Raw genomic sequence first — 14,348 nt, 5'->3', positions numbered from 1 at the left:
AAGTGCTGTACAGGAGAATAAATTGCTTCCCCACACAGTGCACAGATGTTTTCTGCAAGCCTTTACACTTTCTGATGATTTTTCACAGTATGTAATAGTATTTACTGGTCATTTCTACACTGTACAGCAAGTCAAATCTAAGGGCACTTTTCACCATGAGCAAGTATTCATGGTGGGAATTCACCATAACTTCACACAGGTGAGTTATTCTCACATCATGACCTTTTGATGACACATCTGATGCTTATTTTGCTCTGGTTGTGTTTCTCAGTCATATACATACTAATATGAATGACTGACTTCCACCACTGTAGCTTTCATCCAAATGGCAGAGCAACCAGTAACCCAGTAGTTGCCTGTAGTGGTTTGTTTGGATGCATTCTAGATAAGTAGCATGCTTTCACAATGGTTTTTCAAAGCCACAGCTTGAAACTGAATGTATACCTCTGATAGGCCATACCTCATTTAGTCCTTGAGGGGGACTCTTGAGAAGCACTAGATGAAAGGTCACTGTTCATTTAAATTTAGATCTCCATCAATCAAGTGAGATTGTGATTGCAAAGGTTTGAGCAGTGGATCGACCAATGGTCAGGCCAGCTCCGAAGATTAAAGGCTGCACAGAGCCATATTTGATTAAACTCCCCAGGAGTTTCCATGGAGCCACTAACACAGCCTTGAAGCTGTCTCTAAAGATTATGCCACTACTCACTTCCTACCAATCTTACTGTGGCCTTACGGTGATTTACAGCTAATGTATATTTATGAGAAAAGTATATAGATGTTTTTCCAAATTATACATTTTCATTAGCTAAAAGAGTACAGGACATTAAGTTCTTCTACTAAATGGTGTGGGTAACAATATAAATGTGCTATTCAAGTATTCATAAATTACCATTTAGATCCTGATTTGTTAATTAATCATTCCTTAGTAGATACTAAGAATTTATGAATGAAGGAATGGTGCTCCAAATGTATTTCAGTTATTTACACATGGAAATGTATTCTAGTTAGATTAAATAGCCATTAATATTATTAAATAAATTGTATCAACACTAAATATGAGGCCTAAAACAAAGTATTTAAATAAGGAATAATCTACAACACATGATTCCTCAGTGAATATAACTTTTGATGTGGACTTACCTCAGTTTACCAATGAAGCTCTCTCCACCTCGAGACAGATCAGTTGGATCAATGGAGATGAGGTAATTTGATGTTTTACTCTTTTTCCTCTTCCTGCCAGCTAACAGGAACACCTGTGACAAGCCAAGCCATAAACCAAAAATATGAGCTTCACAAATACACTTAAAGACTATACTTTATTTGTACACACAGCTTAAAGCTATGAAACAATTGTATATTTTGTGTCTTTTATATATTTTACATTATACACAGTGTTTACCAGAGAAAAACAGGGTGTCTTAAAGAAATTCTTTGCACTCTTTTTACTAAATCTTTCACTAAAGTTAACCTTACAGAAATGTTGCACAATAGTTAAATTTGCAAAGTTTCCACGATGTGTGATACTCTGCAGGTGTTTAGAATGATAAATTCTGCTGTTGTTTACAGCAACACTGTATCCGCTCCCTGACCCTTCTCACCTTCTTGCCGTCTTCTCGCTCCAGATGAAGGTAGTAGGTGGGATACATGCCTCTGTCCATGCCCTTCTTGTCTCTGGTGATTCTGCACTTCACTCTGACCCCCTGGGGTGCAGGTCGCAGAGAAAACTCCTCAAGGTCATCTACATCGATTGCAGGTTCATTGACTGGCGGGGTGGGTGCTGATGCTACCTCCTGCTGGTGAAAACAGCCCACACAGGGCAAGACCCCTCGTCAGATTGTGGACTAGTAAGTGATGTATTAGAGTTGACTTTCATTAGAACAGAGAAATGAGTCTGAAGATCAAATCGCCCACTGGGACTGAGAATGAGCACACAGTGTCTAAAATAAGGATCTGGTGTAGAGACGGAAGACAGAGTTGACTGAAGGGAAAGATAAGAGTGGAATGAGATGATGGTTATCGTAAGTACAATGCCAGTACAGATGCTGCAAAGAGGTTTTTTTTAAAGAGGGTTAGAGACCTGAGTCATCCATTATCACACCTGGAAAGCTTGTTGATTTCAAGTGTTCAGAAGTATGCAAAATAACAGCCAACAACACATTCTCTTAATAGTGTGTTTGATTACATAAATTGCACATGCACAGTGCTTACACTCATAGAAAATAACAGCTTGTTCTTTTCAAACTCCAAGAGGCGCATAAGGTGTTCATATTAGATTATTGTTCCACCACCTGCATGCGGTATCATCTGCATTGTAACATGCACAGCAAAATTACTTTGAGATGACATCTGTGTAAATAAATGGCAGGCCAGAAATAGCAAAAGTACCAAATAATTCCAATATTATCTGTAGAAGAAAAAAGAAAAGCCAAAAGGCAACTGGACTAACTTTGTAAGGTCTATTACTGTACTTTCAGCCATGACACACAATTTTTAAATGGAGTCAAGCTGAGCCACAAAATAGAATCTAATCACTGGGTTGCTGGGCAGAATAAAGACACATTATGCAAAGAGTATAAATGTGTGCTGTGAACCTTTATACTGTGAACATTTTTACCTTGCATGACTTCTTGCTTGTGGCAGAGCCTGGTCTCGTGTTACTGTTGAGCTGTGAGGAACTGGAGCTAATTTCATCTTCGTCATCCTCTTCTTCATCAAAATTCATACTGCTGGATATACCTTCACAGACAAAAGAAAAAAAAGAGGTGTTACTGCTGTTAATTGGTATCACAAAAAGCTGTAAGCAGTACTGTCAATCATCTCTTGTAATACATTACTTTGTCAGGCATTGTGAGTTATACACTTAATAGTGACTGTTTCTCGACTGAGAGATAGATGACTGGACATCTATGTTAAGGAGGTATAATGTTACTTATTTGGTGCCAAACAATATTGTGACTGAAGACTACATTTCAAGCTGGTCCACTTGAGGCTGTGTTTTAAGCTCTCTGGAAATATGAAAAGGAATTGCTTATCTAGTGTTAAGTTGCAAATTATAGCCCTGCATAATAAGGACATGGTTGTTGCCAGGTATTTGATTTAGCAAAGAAATAACCAGAAAATAAATATTTTCCACAGCAACCATTTTGGAATGAAATAGTAGGGTAACTACAGGTGTTACCAATGCTACTAATTAAAGTCCTGTTCCATTCAGGTCAAACAGAGTCGGGATGCTGCTACTGTGCATGTTGGCTCACTGGAAAGGCTCTGCTACACTGAATGGAACAGTGCCTTAATTATTGTCATGGGTAACGCCTGGTAGGGTGATTACCCTACTATAAAAGCAATGTAATGAGTTGAAAGAGTAACTTATTGTGTCATTATAAGAAAGTAACAATATTTATATGAACATAGCCAAAATGTTACTGTCATTCTTCATGTTAAAGTCCAAAATCTAATAATGGATTTCCTTCCAAAATCTGTTTCTACTATTGCTAAAATAAAACAAAACAAACAAAACCTGTAGCTATGTCCCAAAATGACTGTCTATTTGCAATGTGGCGCACTATATTTATCCTCTTCCATTTTATTAGTGTCCAGAGTGTAGAGTATAGTGTATGCTCTATATATTATTCTCAGAAATTCATCAAGAAACAAAATAAATAGTATCCATAGCCTTTACACTACTTTTTGGTAAAAATCTCACACTGGATGTGTAAATAACTGTTACACAACACTGTACAGTCAGTGAAGGCACAAAAAATTATGATTTACACAGTAAGTATCCAAAAGCTTTCTAAAAAGAAAGACTATTGTTTATTATGTAAGGAATAATGAATGAGTGTACTAGTAATCAGTGTTTACAGTAACTCTTTTGTTTTTAGAAACAAAGATTATGGTGACAGAAAAATATGTCAGTGTCATACATTAGTGTCTGAATTATATCATTCAGACGCTGGTTCTTAAAATGGGATTTCTATTTGCAGTTGCAAGTTCTAACATGATTCAGTGTGTTTCACCCTCCTACCAACACGCCACAGCAGTGGACCAGAATGTCGTGGGTGTAAATATGGACTCGTGGTTGTGCTGTTGCAGATGCAGTGAAAGAATCTCTCTTGAACGCTGACAGTACCTTTCTTGAGCATGGTGACGCGCAGATCCTGTTTACTCTGTGACTGGGTGCAGCTCATGACAGGCTCTGCCTCGCCCTCCTCTGTGGTGTTGTGACCCACTGTCAGGATCTGGATCTGACTGTCATCCTGCTGGGATGCCAGGCCATCGATCGCTGCTGAGCCACAATCCCACAAGAACAAACTCCATCAGAACAATTCCAAAATCTCATGTTAGCGTAGAGTGAATGGCCAAATGGATCACAGTAAAGTAAAACAAAGGCAGTAGTTACCATAAAAAAGCTACAAATCAGGCATGCAGTCAATACTTGCCTGAGTAAATGTGATAACATTTCTACATCTGCGCTTTGATGAATGTGGGGGTGTTTTGTGCTCTGTTCTTATGCCTTAAGTAATTGTTTCCCTAACTGTCTTTACAATTAAATTAGCTTCTAATGTGTAAGAGGAAGAACATTATGTCGGTGCAGCTCCAGGCATTCAAGCACAGTTCAATGTTAAATGCAGTGCCGGTTGTTTTGTGGAAATCCCAGATTTGGTGCAGTGTTGCTTATAATGAAATATATTTTTGTATAACACAATTGTTAGATAGTCTAATCAGTTGGTTTCTAGTGTGGCCCCTTGCCCCTTCTTGCCTGTCTTCAAAGATGTGCATGGATTTTTTTATGGAATTACATTGAATTTCAACAATGAAGACATGCTGTTTCATCAGACACTGAATTTGTAGAAATATAAGTGCATGGACACATTTTTTGACATATTTATGACTGATTCTGACAGATTAGTCAATATCATTAGTATGTGCTGGGTAAAATATCTCTCCTGAAACTTTGTGCTTGTGGTTGAGAGTGAGACAGAGAGAGAGTGAGACAGGTCCATCAGTGGTGAGTTTGGTGCTATTGACCTGATTAATCTTTTACCCCAGTGGGATCCCATACATTTCTTTTCTGGGACAAAGTCATTCCAAAGATGAGCATCTACTATATTGCGCTAGATCAGATGATAAACATCTGTAATGTCAGAAATGTGTATATACAAAGGTTGAGTTTGCTTGATCAGTTCCTTATTGTTCTGCAATAATGTTTTTGTGTTTAGAGTTCAGTCTGGAATAACATACTCTGAATGCTGAAGCAAAGGGGACCAATCAAAGTAAAGTTGAATACACCATTTCAACACTCAGTTTTCCTCTACCATCTAAAGACTAATTTATGTCTCTACTTGTGGTGTGTCAGCAGGCTGACAGCACTCAGACTGTCATACATCATTACAGACAGTTGAGCTCTGACAAGCATGGCACTGCAGCGGTGGCTAAGAGGGCAGCTACACTGGCTGTGTTTGTTGCCAGATGTGGCTTCAAAAATCGGCAAGCAAACTATTATCTGAGGACTGCAAAGAGGGCTTGAATAGACAGTTGCAGCTGCTGGATAATAAGGATTTTGCCTCTTCTCTTTCATACCGTCTGCTTCTGATGACTTAAATCTGCTGTGTTCTCAAACATGAATACATAAAGACCAAAAACAATATCTTTTAATTCTTAATTTGACAAAAAACAATACATACAGTATTTTAGTGTGTTTATACTGTAGATATCTACAGTCTATTTTGTATTTTTTGTCGACTTTTAACTTTTCTGACCACCTCTTCTCTAATTCAGTCGGTCTGTCAGTTTTTTTTTGCCTGTTCATTCATCTCAGTTATATATATTTTTCACTCTGTCACACTGTCTGACTACCCATTTGTCTTAATATTGACAGACTGACCTTTGTGCTTCCCCTTCCTCTCCTTCTTGTCACTGCCTGTCTGTGGAGTAGAGCTGGCCGATGCTTTGCCCTTTTTGGCTGAGCGAGGCGGCTGCGTGTCCGCTATCACCTTCACCTCCTCCTGTTCAGCTTCTTGCACTTAACACAGGGATGGAGAGGACCAGCGGGACAGAAAATGAGATAAATGGAACTGGCAAGGGCAAAAAATAATTTGGAAATATTACGTTTGCAGACAATAACATTTTTTATACTATATAATAGTTAATACAGAGCAGTATTTTTCTTCTCATGATAATAAGGTCATTATTCCCCTTCTTTCCATCAGAAGATTAGCCAAAAAACATTTTGTCAATATATTTTCGCTTCTCTCTACATGAATGTGTCAGTTCGTGGCCTTGAGCCCAGAAACTGGCCCCCAGAATTTGGGATTAGTAAGCTGCTCTGGTCTCTGTGTGTAGATAAGAAGACCTCATCAATCCCATCCTAAAACCGCTTCTGCTCTCGAGTTGATAGATTTGCGGCACAGTGCCAGCGCCTGCAATAGATGGTACAGTATGTTGTATTGGTTCTACATGGGCTCTAATTTAAAATAGTAATAATAGCAACGTTTCTTTTATTTTTTTTATTATTAAACTATTTATTTAGTTTCTGTTTAGAGATTGTGCCACTTGTAGCATACAGTTTGAATTGGGAAAAGATACAAAAACAAAAAAAGAATAAAATCGCTTTCAGCCCAAGAACAAATACTTCCTGTATATAAGACAGATTCATCTTTATTTGTTCAATCCATGTTTTTCTTAAATGCTCTGTTTGAGCTTTCTGAATCAACAGAGCTGCAGAGGATTGTCAGTCTTACTTACCGTGGTAGATGGTGCTGCTGTTGCTGCTGAGGTAGGATTCCACCAGCGGAGCCTGTTCCTCGCTCTGTTTGGTCCGGCGGGTGCGAGATCTCCCGTCCACATTGGACTGGACCATCAGAGGCTCCTGCCTCTTCTTCTTCTGCTTCTGTTCAAGGAGCGCTCTCTGTTGTGGAGGTTTCATGAATGTGTTTGAATGCACGCAAACACACCCACATAGAAATAAAGGGAATAATTACATCCGAGCTTCCTATTATACATCATTATAAGGAATAAATTAAGTTCAAACTATATACAGAGGCACTGAAGTGAGCACCCATTTCTACAGTGAAGAACAACCTCTGTATTTGTGTGGCCATATTGACCAAACATGTAATGAGAAGAATAAACGAGTGCATATGATAATAAAAAATGGCCTGACCGAGTGATTAGGTAATAATGTAGCTGAAAATTGTCACCTAAATTTCATCCAGTAAGCCATTTTAATATATTCAAGAGGCAAACATTTCTTCTCCTCTTCTTGTGAAAAAGATAACTCTTCATACATAATAAAAAACACAAAATAGTTTTCCATTTTAAATCATTTGTGATTATCATTAATGACCCCTGGCAGGTTTTCTTGTAAGCTACCTTCACACTGTAGCTGAGTGGCAATAATACAGTCTCAGATAAATTTGTCAAGCCAGGAGAACAATCTGAAGATGTTTAAGGATGTGCTGCCTGAATAGCCTGACCTGAGGCAGGATATAGCCATTCATCTGAGCTAACTCTCAGCCATATGCAAGTCTTCAAACCAGAGCTCATCAAATATTGAAGGTTTCTATTAGTGGAGCAAGCTGCAGAGGATTGGAGCGCTACAGTATCCCACGTAAAGCTAACGTCTTTGCCAAGGCAGTGATAACAGTAGGTGCATTTTGTGCTTAAAATAAACTTTTGTATAAAAGGTTTGAAATGCACCGCTACATGCTCCCTAAGAGATCAAAAGAGATGGTTTGTTTTTACAGCACACTGAACAAAAAAAACTAAAATAACAGAAATCAATTGAGTGAGGAGTAAAATTAAATGTGATACAGTTTCATGCCCCAATAAGTCATTAATCCAAACATTTCTTTACTTTATTTTTTATCAATAAGGCTATTAATTAATTTAAAAAAAAAAGTGATATGATATTTACGAATAGTATTTGTAATCCATTCAAGTGTGGATGAAAAGCAGTTGACTTGCATGTGAAACAGACCACCTGGAAGGCCTTCCCATTGATTAATCAGGAAAAGACTGCAGGAGCGTTTGATTCTGTACTCAGAGACTACAGAATCAAACATGAGTACTTGCCTCATATTAGCGGGTCAGAAAAATAGCTGGACATCAGACAGAAAGAACAGAAAATGATTGAACTGCAGCAGAGGCGTGCTTGTCTTGTCAGTGTTACTTGCAACAAACAATGACAACAGTTTGAAGAGTGTGAAGCTGCCAAAGTTCAGTTTTATTGAAGGATCCTGTGGTCTTGTATCGCTCTAACTCATGATTTTGCAAGAAATGTGTTTTTTATTACTGAATAAGGAAATCATGTCCACGCGCCCAGAAATGTTAAGAGAAAGGGAAACACGTGTAAATCGGTGAGAGGAGGAATCTGATCATGCATAAAATCATGAATGAGTATAAATGATGCTGATACTATTTGTATAATTCCTTTTAACAAAACAGTTGGTATAATATAACACCTAAGCAGTTTTACATTATTTTATCTACTTTGTTTGGTTGTTAAAAATGTTGAAGTCATTACTTGCTACATTGGGTACATAATATGTCAAGAATATTATAATCTAAGTTATAACAACGTCGAATCATTTGAAAGGGAGATAGGTTTGTCAGGCACTGACAGAGCAATCTGTTTCCATTTATCTTTATTCTATTAGTATGAAACATATTTCTATTTTTCATCCAATGGACACAATGTTTAATAATTTGAAAAACACAAAAAAATTTGGTTTTTCACATGTTATTTATTGGACTGGAATCTTCAAGGGCCTTATACACACCATCTAATTAGAGCAAAGCTCAGAGAGATAACAAGTCTTAGCTGGCCATTTGCATCCCCGTGATGGAGCAGCGGAGGTTTGTGTCATGATAAAACTGCCCAGTTATAATTGATTTTGCCTTTGCGTTACTCTATCATCAGAACAACAGGAGGAACAGCACAAGACTCACCTGTCTGTCTAGTTTCTGCTGTCGGAGGTTGGTGCTCTCATCATCTAAAGTACTACGAAGAGAAGAGCAAAGAAAAGGGGGAGGGTGGCGGTGTTAAACATGCTCCTCAACTGTTTATGATGTTTATAATATAATAATGACATTTTCCAAACTGTTTTAGTTAATTCACTTGGTACTCTAAAATTGCAATAGACCATTCCACACTTACAGGATATGACTGTATTTTAGTTTCATATATATGGAAATGAAGCTTGTGGATTTCAGGAAACATTTGTTTGTGCTGCAATTTTGTGACATTTTGTTTCCACACCGAAACCTAAATTACCCTCATGGTTGTGTTTACTACTGCACACTTAAAATGCATTGGGTCATTATTCCCTGAAAAACAAGCAAAATCTGTTCATGGAAAACAGTTAACATATTTGTTTTCAATGAGTATACTGTGTGCATTCTTATCTTGAGCACAACTGAACACAACAATGTAGGACCATATGCAGAAAGATTTTCTTAAAGAAGCCTTATCTTGTGTGTATGCACTTAGCTTGTATATATTTTGATTACTTGCTTATGCACTTAATGAATATACTATATCCAGCCACACTGTCCAGTTCACTAATTTACTTTATGTTAAAATAATGTTCCAATTTTGGATTAAATATACAGTTTCAGATACAAAGTCCAACAATAAAATCACACCGGTCAGTTGCAGAGTAAGTGTAAAAGGTAAGAGGGCAGCTGAGCTAACAGTGTCATAGTGTCTTTGATAAAGGTGTAAATCAATTCCCATTTGCATTGCTTTAAAAAGTTGCAGCTGAGATTTTGCAAAGGTGACAAGAAGGTGTTGAAAAACCAAGAGTAACAGTGACTGGAGGTGCATATGCAGATCTCCTCAACTGTGTCAACAGACATTAAGCCGTACTGCAGCAAACAACATTGTCACTGTTTTTCTTAACACTTGTACCAGTGAACATATGGACAGCAGCGTCTGTCATGAGACAGGCAGACACAGAGGGTCTCGTGATCGAGGGTGTCATATGCTGTACAGATTGTAAAGCTGTTTGAGGCACATTCATGATTTTGGCCTACATATAAACAAAATGGACTCTTCTTGACTTGACATTCCTTACCGCAGAGTATATTGAACTGTTGCCAGAAAGAAAGCTGTTGAAGTTTTTACTTCATTCACTAAGAACGGCACCTGTGTTCAGCTTCACAGAGGCCACAGTTTTCACAATGGAAAAAACTAAATCAAAAGATCTACGGAAACCTCTCAAAGTCCTTCTGCTGCATGATTCACCTCACTGCCGTCCATATGCTTGGTATGTTCCAATATGTACGCTATCGCCCTCTTGAAGCTTCAGTGGAAACTGTGTCATTATTGGTGAATCCGTTATAACCATCATCAACTGAATAGTAGCTGTTCTTCTTCCTTCTCAGAAAGACCCCTCAGAAACCTCAATGGTTCCTAATCAGAGCTGTAAACAATGAGCTACAGAAGAGAAGGATGAAAGATGGGAGGGGGGTGTCTGCTGATGTGTGATGAATGAGAAAATTATAATGTGTTTTTTTTCCAGATCTCTTAACTATTACTAAAATTAACTTTTTTACATGCAGATGCGTATGTGTTTTACTTACACGTCCTTTTCCTTTTTAATTCAGTCTGCCTTTTAAAGGGTATTATATATACAGCTTATAACACAGGCACCTAATGATCATTCTGCATGTTCTTAATGAATGAAGTCTGTTATTTTACATTCTATTACATTCTGAGTAATACATTTATTTATAAAATCCATGTTTTACTCTCAACAACTATAAACCTTTCATGCATATTGCCTGAGGATGTATAAATAACTTGACAATCAAATGATATATGTCCATATAGGTACACATATGTATAACCTGGTTGATAATGAAATGCTGCCAAGTAATTGCAGGGCTGATGGTTACAATATAAAAATAGAAAGCATTTGCAGTTTTGCATAAGAGTTATAATGGTCAATTTTGTACTTGTCAATTTGTTATCTCTCAGCTTGATTAATGGCAACTGCATCTGTTTTCGTTTCCCATTAAGTCTTACTGGTGCATGATAAATAAAGCCAACAGGTGGTTTGTCCTCATGGCTGATGAGCCTTTTTATACTCCTTACACGTCTGTCAAAATCCTGAATGCAACAGTGATCTTGGATAGTCACTTCTGCAGCTATAGCATGTAAGGTCAGTCAATGAATATTTAGCCTACCTGTATCTCTGCACTACCGACTGGTTTGACAACAAAAGCCCACACAGATGCAATACAAATGTATTTACCTCCCACTCTCTGTCAGACGTACAGACAAACAAAGCACTCCATGTCTGCAATCAGAGTAATCAAGTGTGTGAATAGGCATCAGACAGGAAGATAATGACACAAACAGAACTGTTCCAGTGGAGGTCAAACAGCTCATTATTGTTGAGAGTCTCTGGTCACTCTTGTCCTGGAACACACCAATGGTGAGATTTACAGGAACCTTTATATTCTGTTAAAGGACTGACTATTTATTTACTGTAATGCAGTGCAACTGAAACTCAAGGTGTAAATTATCTATGTAATGACAAGGCATAACACTGACTAGCTGAATTCCATCAACCATCACAGCATTTAAAACCTGTTTGAAAAAACCTGGACAACACACTGAAATAAAAATTAAAAATTAAATATGTTTTAATAAGATCAAATAAATTACACTAGAAGGATGAAACATCCAATATAAAAAAGTAAGGCTGTGCACACTTAGGTCCCAAGTATATACTGATAATGCCAAGATGTTGGTAACTAGACATTCATTACCAAGTCTAGTGAACATCTAATGAAGGAAAGCTTGTATTTATGCATTGTGTGCAGAGCCTTCTTTTTCTATGAAAACTGAGAATCTAAATTATATTTTAACGCATTTGAATTATTTTGTTTTGCTTTTTGATCTCATTATGTTTGAAGGAAAATGTTCTGATTCATCACACTGTATGCCTATATTTAAATTAAAGTGTATTGGTAAATTAATATTTTTTTTACATTATGAAAGTAGAAAATAAACAATTTACATAGCAACATTTTTAAAATTATACAGTAAACTGTCCCTTATACATCAAGTTTGAGACAACACTGTTTACATGCTGATGATGCTGTGAAATTCAGGACTGATTTTGATCTAACAAAAACAAAAAAACAAAAATTGATTCTGACTAACTAACTAACTATTAAAAGTTTGATTTGGACACCGAAATAATGTATTTTTTATTAACTCAGCCAGCGACAAGTGAATTTGGCAGTCAGGGGAGGGAAGGATTTGACTGTTATCAGTCACAGAGACTCCTCTTCACACTTTTAAAATAGTTTTCTGTGCATCACCAGGGTTTATATGTGTGACAGTCATTGGCTGATGATTCTGCAGCAGCACCCGGCAACGACGGAGGACAATCCAATATGCACACAAAAGCATGTTTAATTGTCATTTGCATGGTGCGAAGCGTGAAATTTGATTGTGAGAAAATTAATCTGATGAGCACTGCACAGACCCAAACTGACCTTGGTAATGAAAGTAAAAACTAAAGCTAATATTGACACAATGTGACAAGACTAATACAGATCACAGTATTAAACAACCTATGCATTACATTAACCGGATTCAGGTAAGATTTTCTGAAAAGGTAATGTAAAATAATTGTAAATGCAGTTTTGACAATATATCAATTTCACCCTTCCTTTTGTCAAGAGCTTACAGTTTCCGTGTTAAAGGTTGGTCTTTTCCAGAAGTTTAAAATAAATTCCACACAGATCACTTTCTGCTGTCATCCTGATGCAGTCTCATTCTGAAATTCATGGACTGCCACTGTAACTTATAGCAACCGTGAGCCAATGGCATCAAAGTAAGCAGGGAACCATGGCAATGGGTATTCAATCAGAGGAAAGAACCAGCTTATTAAAGGTATAGGTTTCACAGCAAGAGACTATAAGGTCATTTACACTTGCATTTTCGTTAGTTGCTGCTACAAATTATTGGAATGCTATTCCCAGCATCATGCAATATAGATCATTTTTGCACACATGCATGCAGACATGTACATAAAGCACACACTTGCACACGAAAGGCAGGAACTTCCTCAGTGATGTACTATATGACCTACATCCTATATTCATGATGACATTCCAGTGACAGTACTACTTTTGAATCCAATAAAACAACACTGTTTCTGAATGACATTATATGCAGTTTTACACATGAACTATATATTAAGGAGAGAGAATATTTTTCTGTCTGTGAACCAAATTGAGACCTAAAATCCAGGAATTCATTCAAAAAAGAGCTTCATAATTTGTCATGTTCATATTATGCCATTAAAGAAAAAATAAAATCCAGTTTCCATCCACAGTGTTTGTTTTTATTGTGCCAATTCAATGTTACCATTATCAGTGTGATCTCCTTGTCAGACACTCACATGACTGAACACCCGCTCAGATACACAAACACACACACACTGCTTCAAAAAGATGAACACTGTGCCCTCTCCTGTGTTCCCAGGAATGTGGTACAGTACCTGTAGGGGATCCAGTCGGAGGAGTGCTTGGAGCTCATTCTGTATCAATCACTCTGACCGTTGCTTCCTAACTGTGAGGCTAACGGCCTGCAACAGCACCAGTGCAAGTGGCTACGGGGTCTGAGGACAGCAATCACAGCCAGAGAGCCCACATCGCCTGTTCATCATCTGCACGCAGCCCTATATCCACAGCCCGCCTGTGTTCCTTCGTATGTCCTCTAGCTGTGGGGCAGCAGATGACTAACAATCCAGACAGACAGCCGCACTCCTCAGTCATGCACACCGAGCACATGAAATAGCCGTTTTCTTCTCTCCCATGTGTGCGCTTCCAGTCAATGCCTCTCCTCTTCTCTTCTTCTCCCATCGACCGCCTCTGCTCCTGCTCTGTACTGGCTCTCTTCCCTCACTCTCACTCAGTAGGCTCTATCTAAATCTCCCTCCGTTTCTTGCCCTTTAAATCCCCCCTTCCTCCCCTCCCGTTCCTTCCTTCCTCTCTGTCCAAATCTCACTCCGTGCCTCTCTGCCCAATCTATCTCTCGTTATCTCTTGTGCAGCATCACCTATAGCAGCATCGAGTGCTAAGCCTTGAGCAAAAAAGGTTATAGAGATTCCCCTTTGTCTCTCCTCTTTGATGTTCTTTTTATGCTATTTCTGCATACTGCCACCCCCCCCACACACACACTCTATACACACACTCTTTCTCTCTCTCTCTCTTTTTCTGACACACTCTCTGTATCTTTTTTGCCTGTGTTGCACGAGGCATGTAAAGCAGGGACTCAGATGTGTTTTCTGGAACATAATTTATTTATTCTCTCAGAGTAA

The 14,348-nt window shown here is 38.0% G+C and overlaps 1 protein-coding gene across 1 annotated transcript in view; it reads right to left on the bottom strand.

Annotated features, from left to right (window-relative positions):
* tub (TUB bipartite transcription factor) overlaps positions 1-13,899 on the bottom strand; it is an 18,526-nt gene extending 4,627 nt beyond the window's left edge. The window contains exons 1-8 of the mRNA XM_035652058.1: positions 13,527-13,899; positions 8,953-9,004; positions 6,748-6,910; positions 5,888-6,025; positions 4,133-4,285; positions 2,618-2,739; positions 1,602-1,793; positions 1,144-1,256 (exon numbers count right to left, since the gene is read on the bottom strand). Coding sequence (XP_035507951.1) covers positions 1,144-1,256; positions 1,602-1,793; positions 2,618-2,739; positions 4,133-4,285; positions 5,888-6,025; positions 6,748-6,910; positions 8,953-9,004; positions 13,527-13,564 — 971 coding nt within the window. The 5' untranslated portion in view covers positions 13,565-13,899. The remainder of the gene's footprint in view (positions 1-1,143; positions 1,257-1,601; positions 1,794-2,617; positions 2,740-4,132; positions 4,286-5,887; positions 6,026-6,747; positions 6,911-8,952; positions 9,005-13,526) is intronic.
* Between the last annotated feature and the right edge of the window lie 449 nt (positions 13,900-14,348).

This window comes from Morone saxatilis, unplaced genomic scaffold, assembly GCF_004916995.1.
Source record: "Morone saxatilis isolate NCDOM2014 unplaced genomic scaffold, NCSU_SB_2.0 Contig11, whole genome shotgun sequence".
Lineage (NCBI taxonomy): Eukaryota > Metazoa > Chordata > Actinopteri > Moronidae > Morone > Morone saxatilis.
The sequence above is the reverse complement of the archived record's forward strand: the minus strand, read 5'-3'. Positions and strand labels throughout refer to the sequence as shown.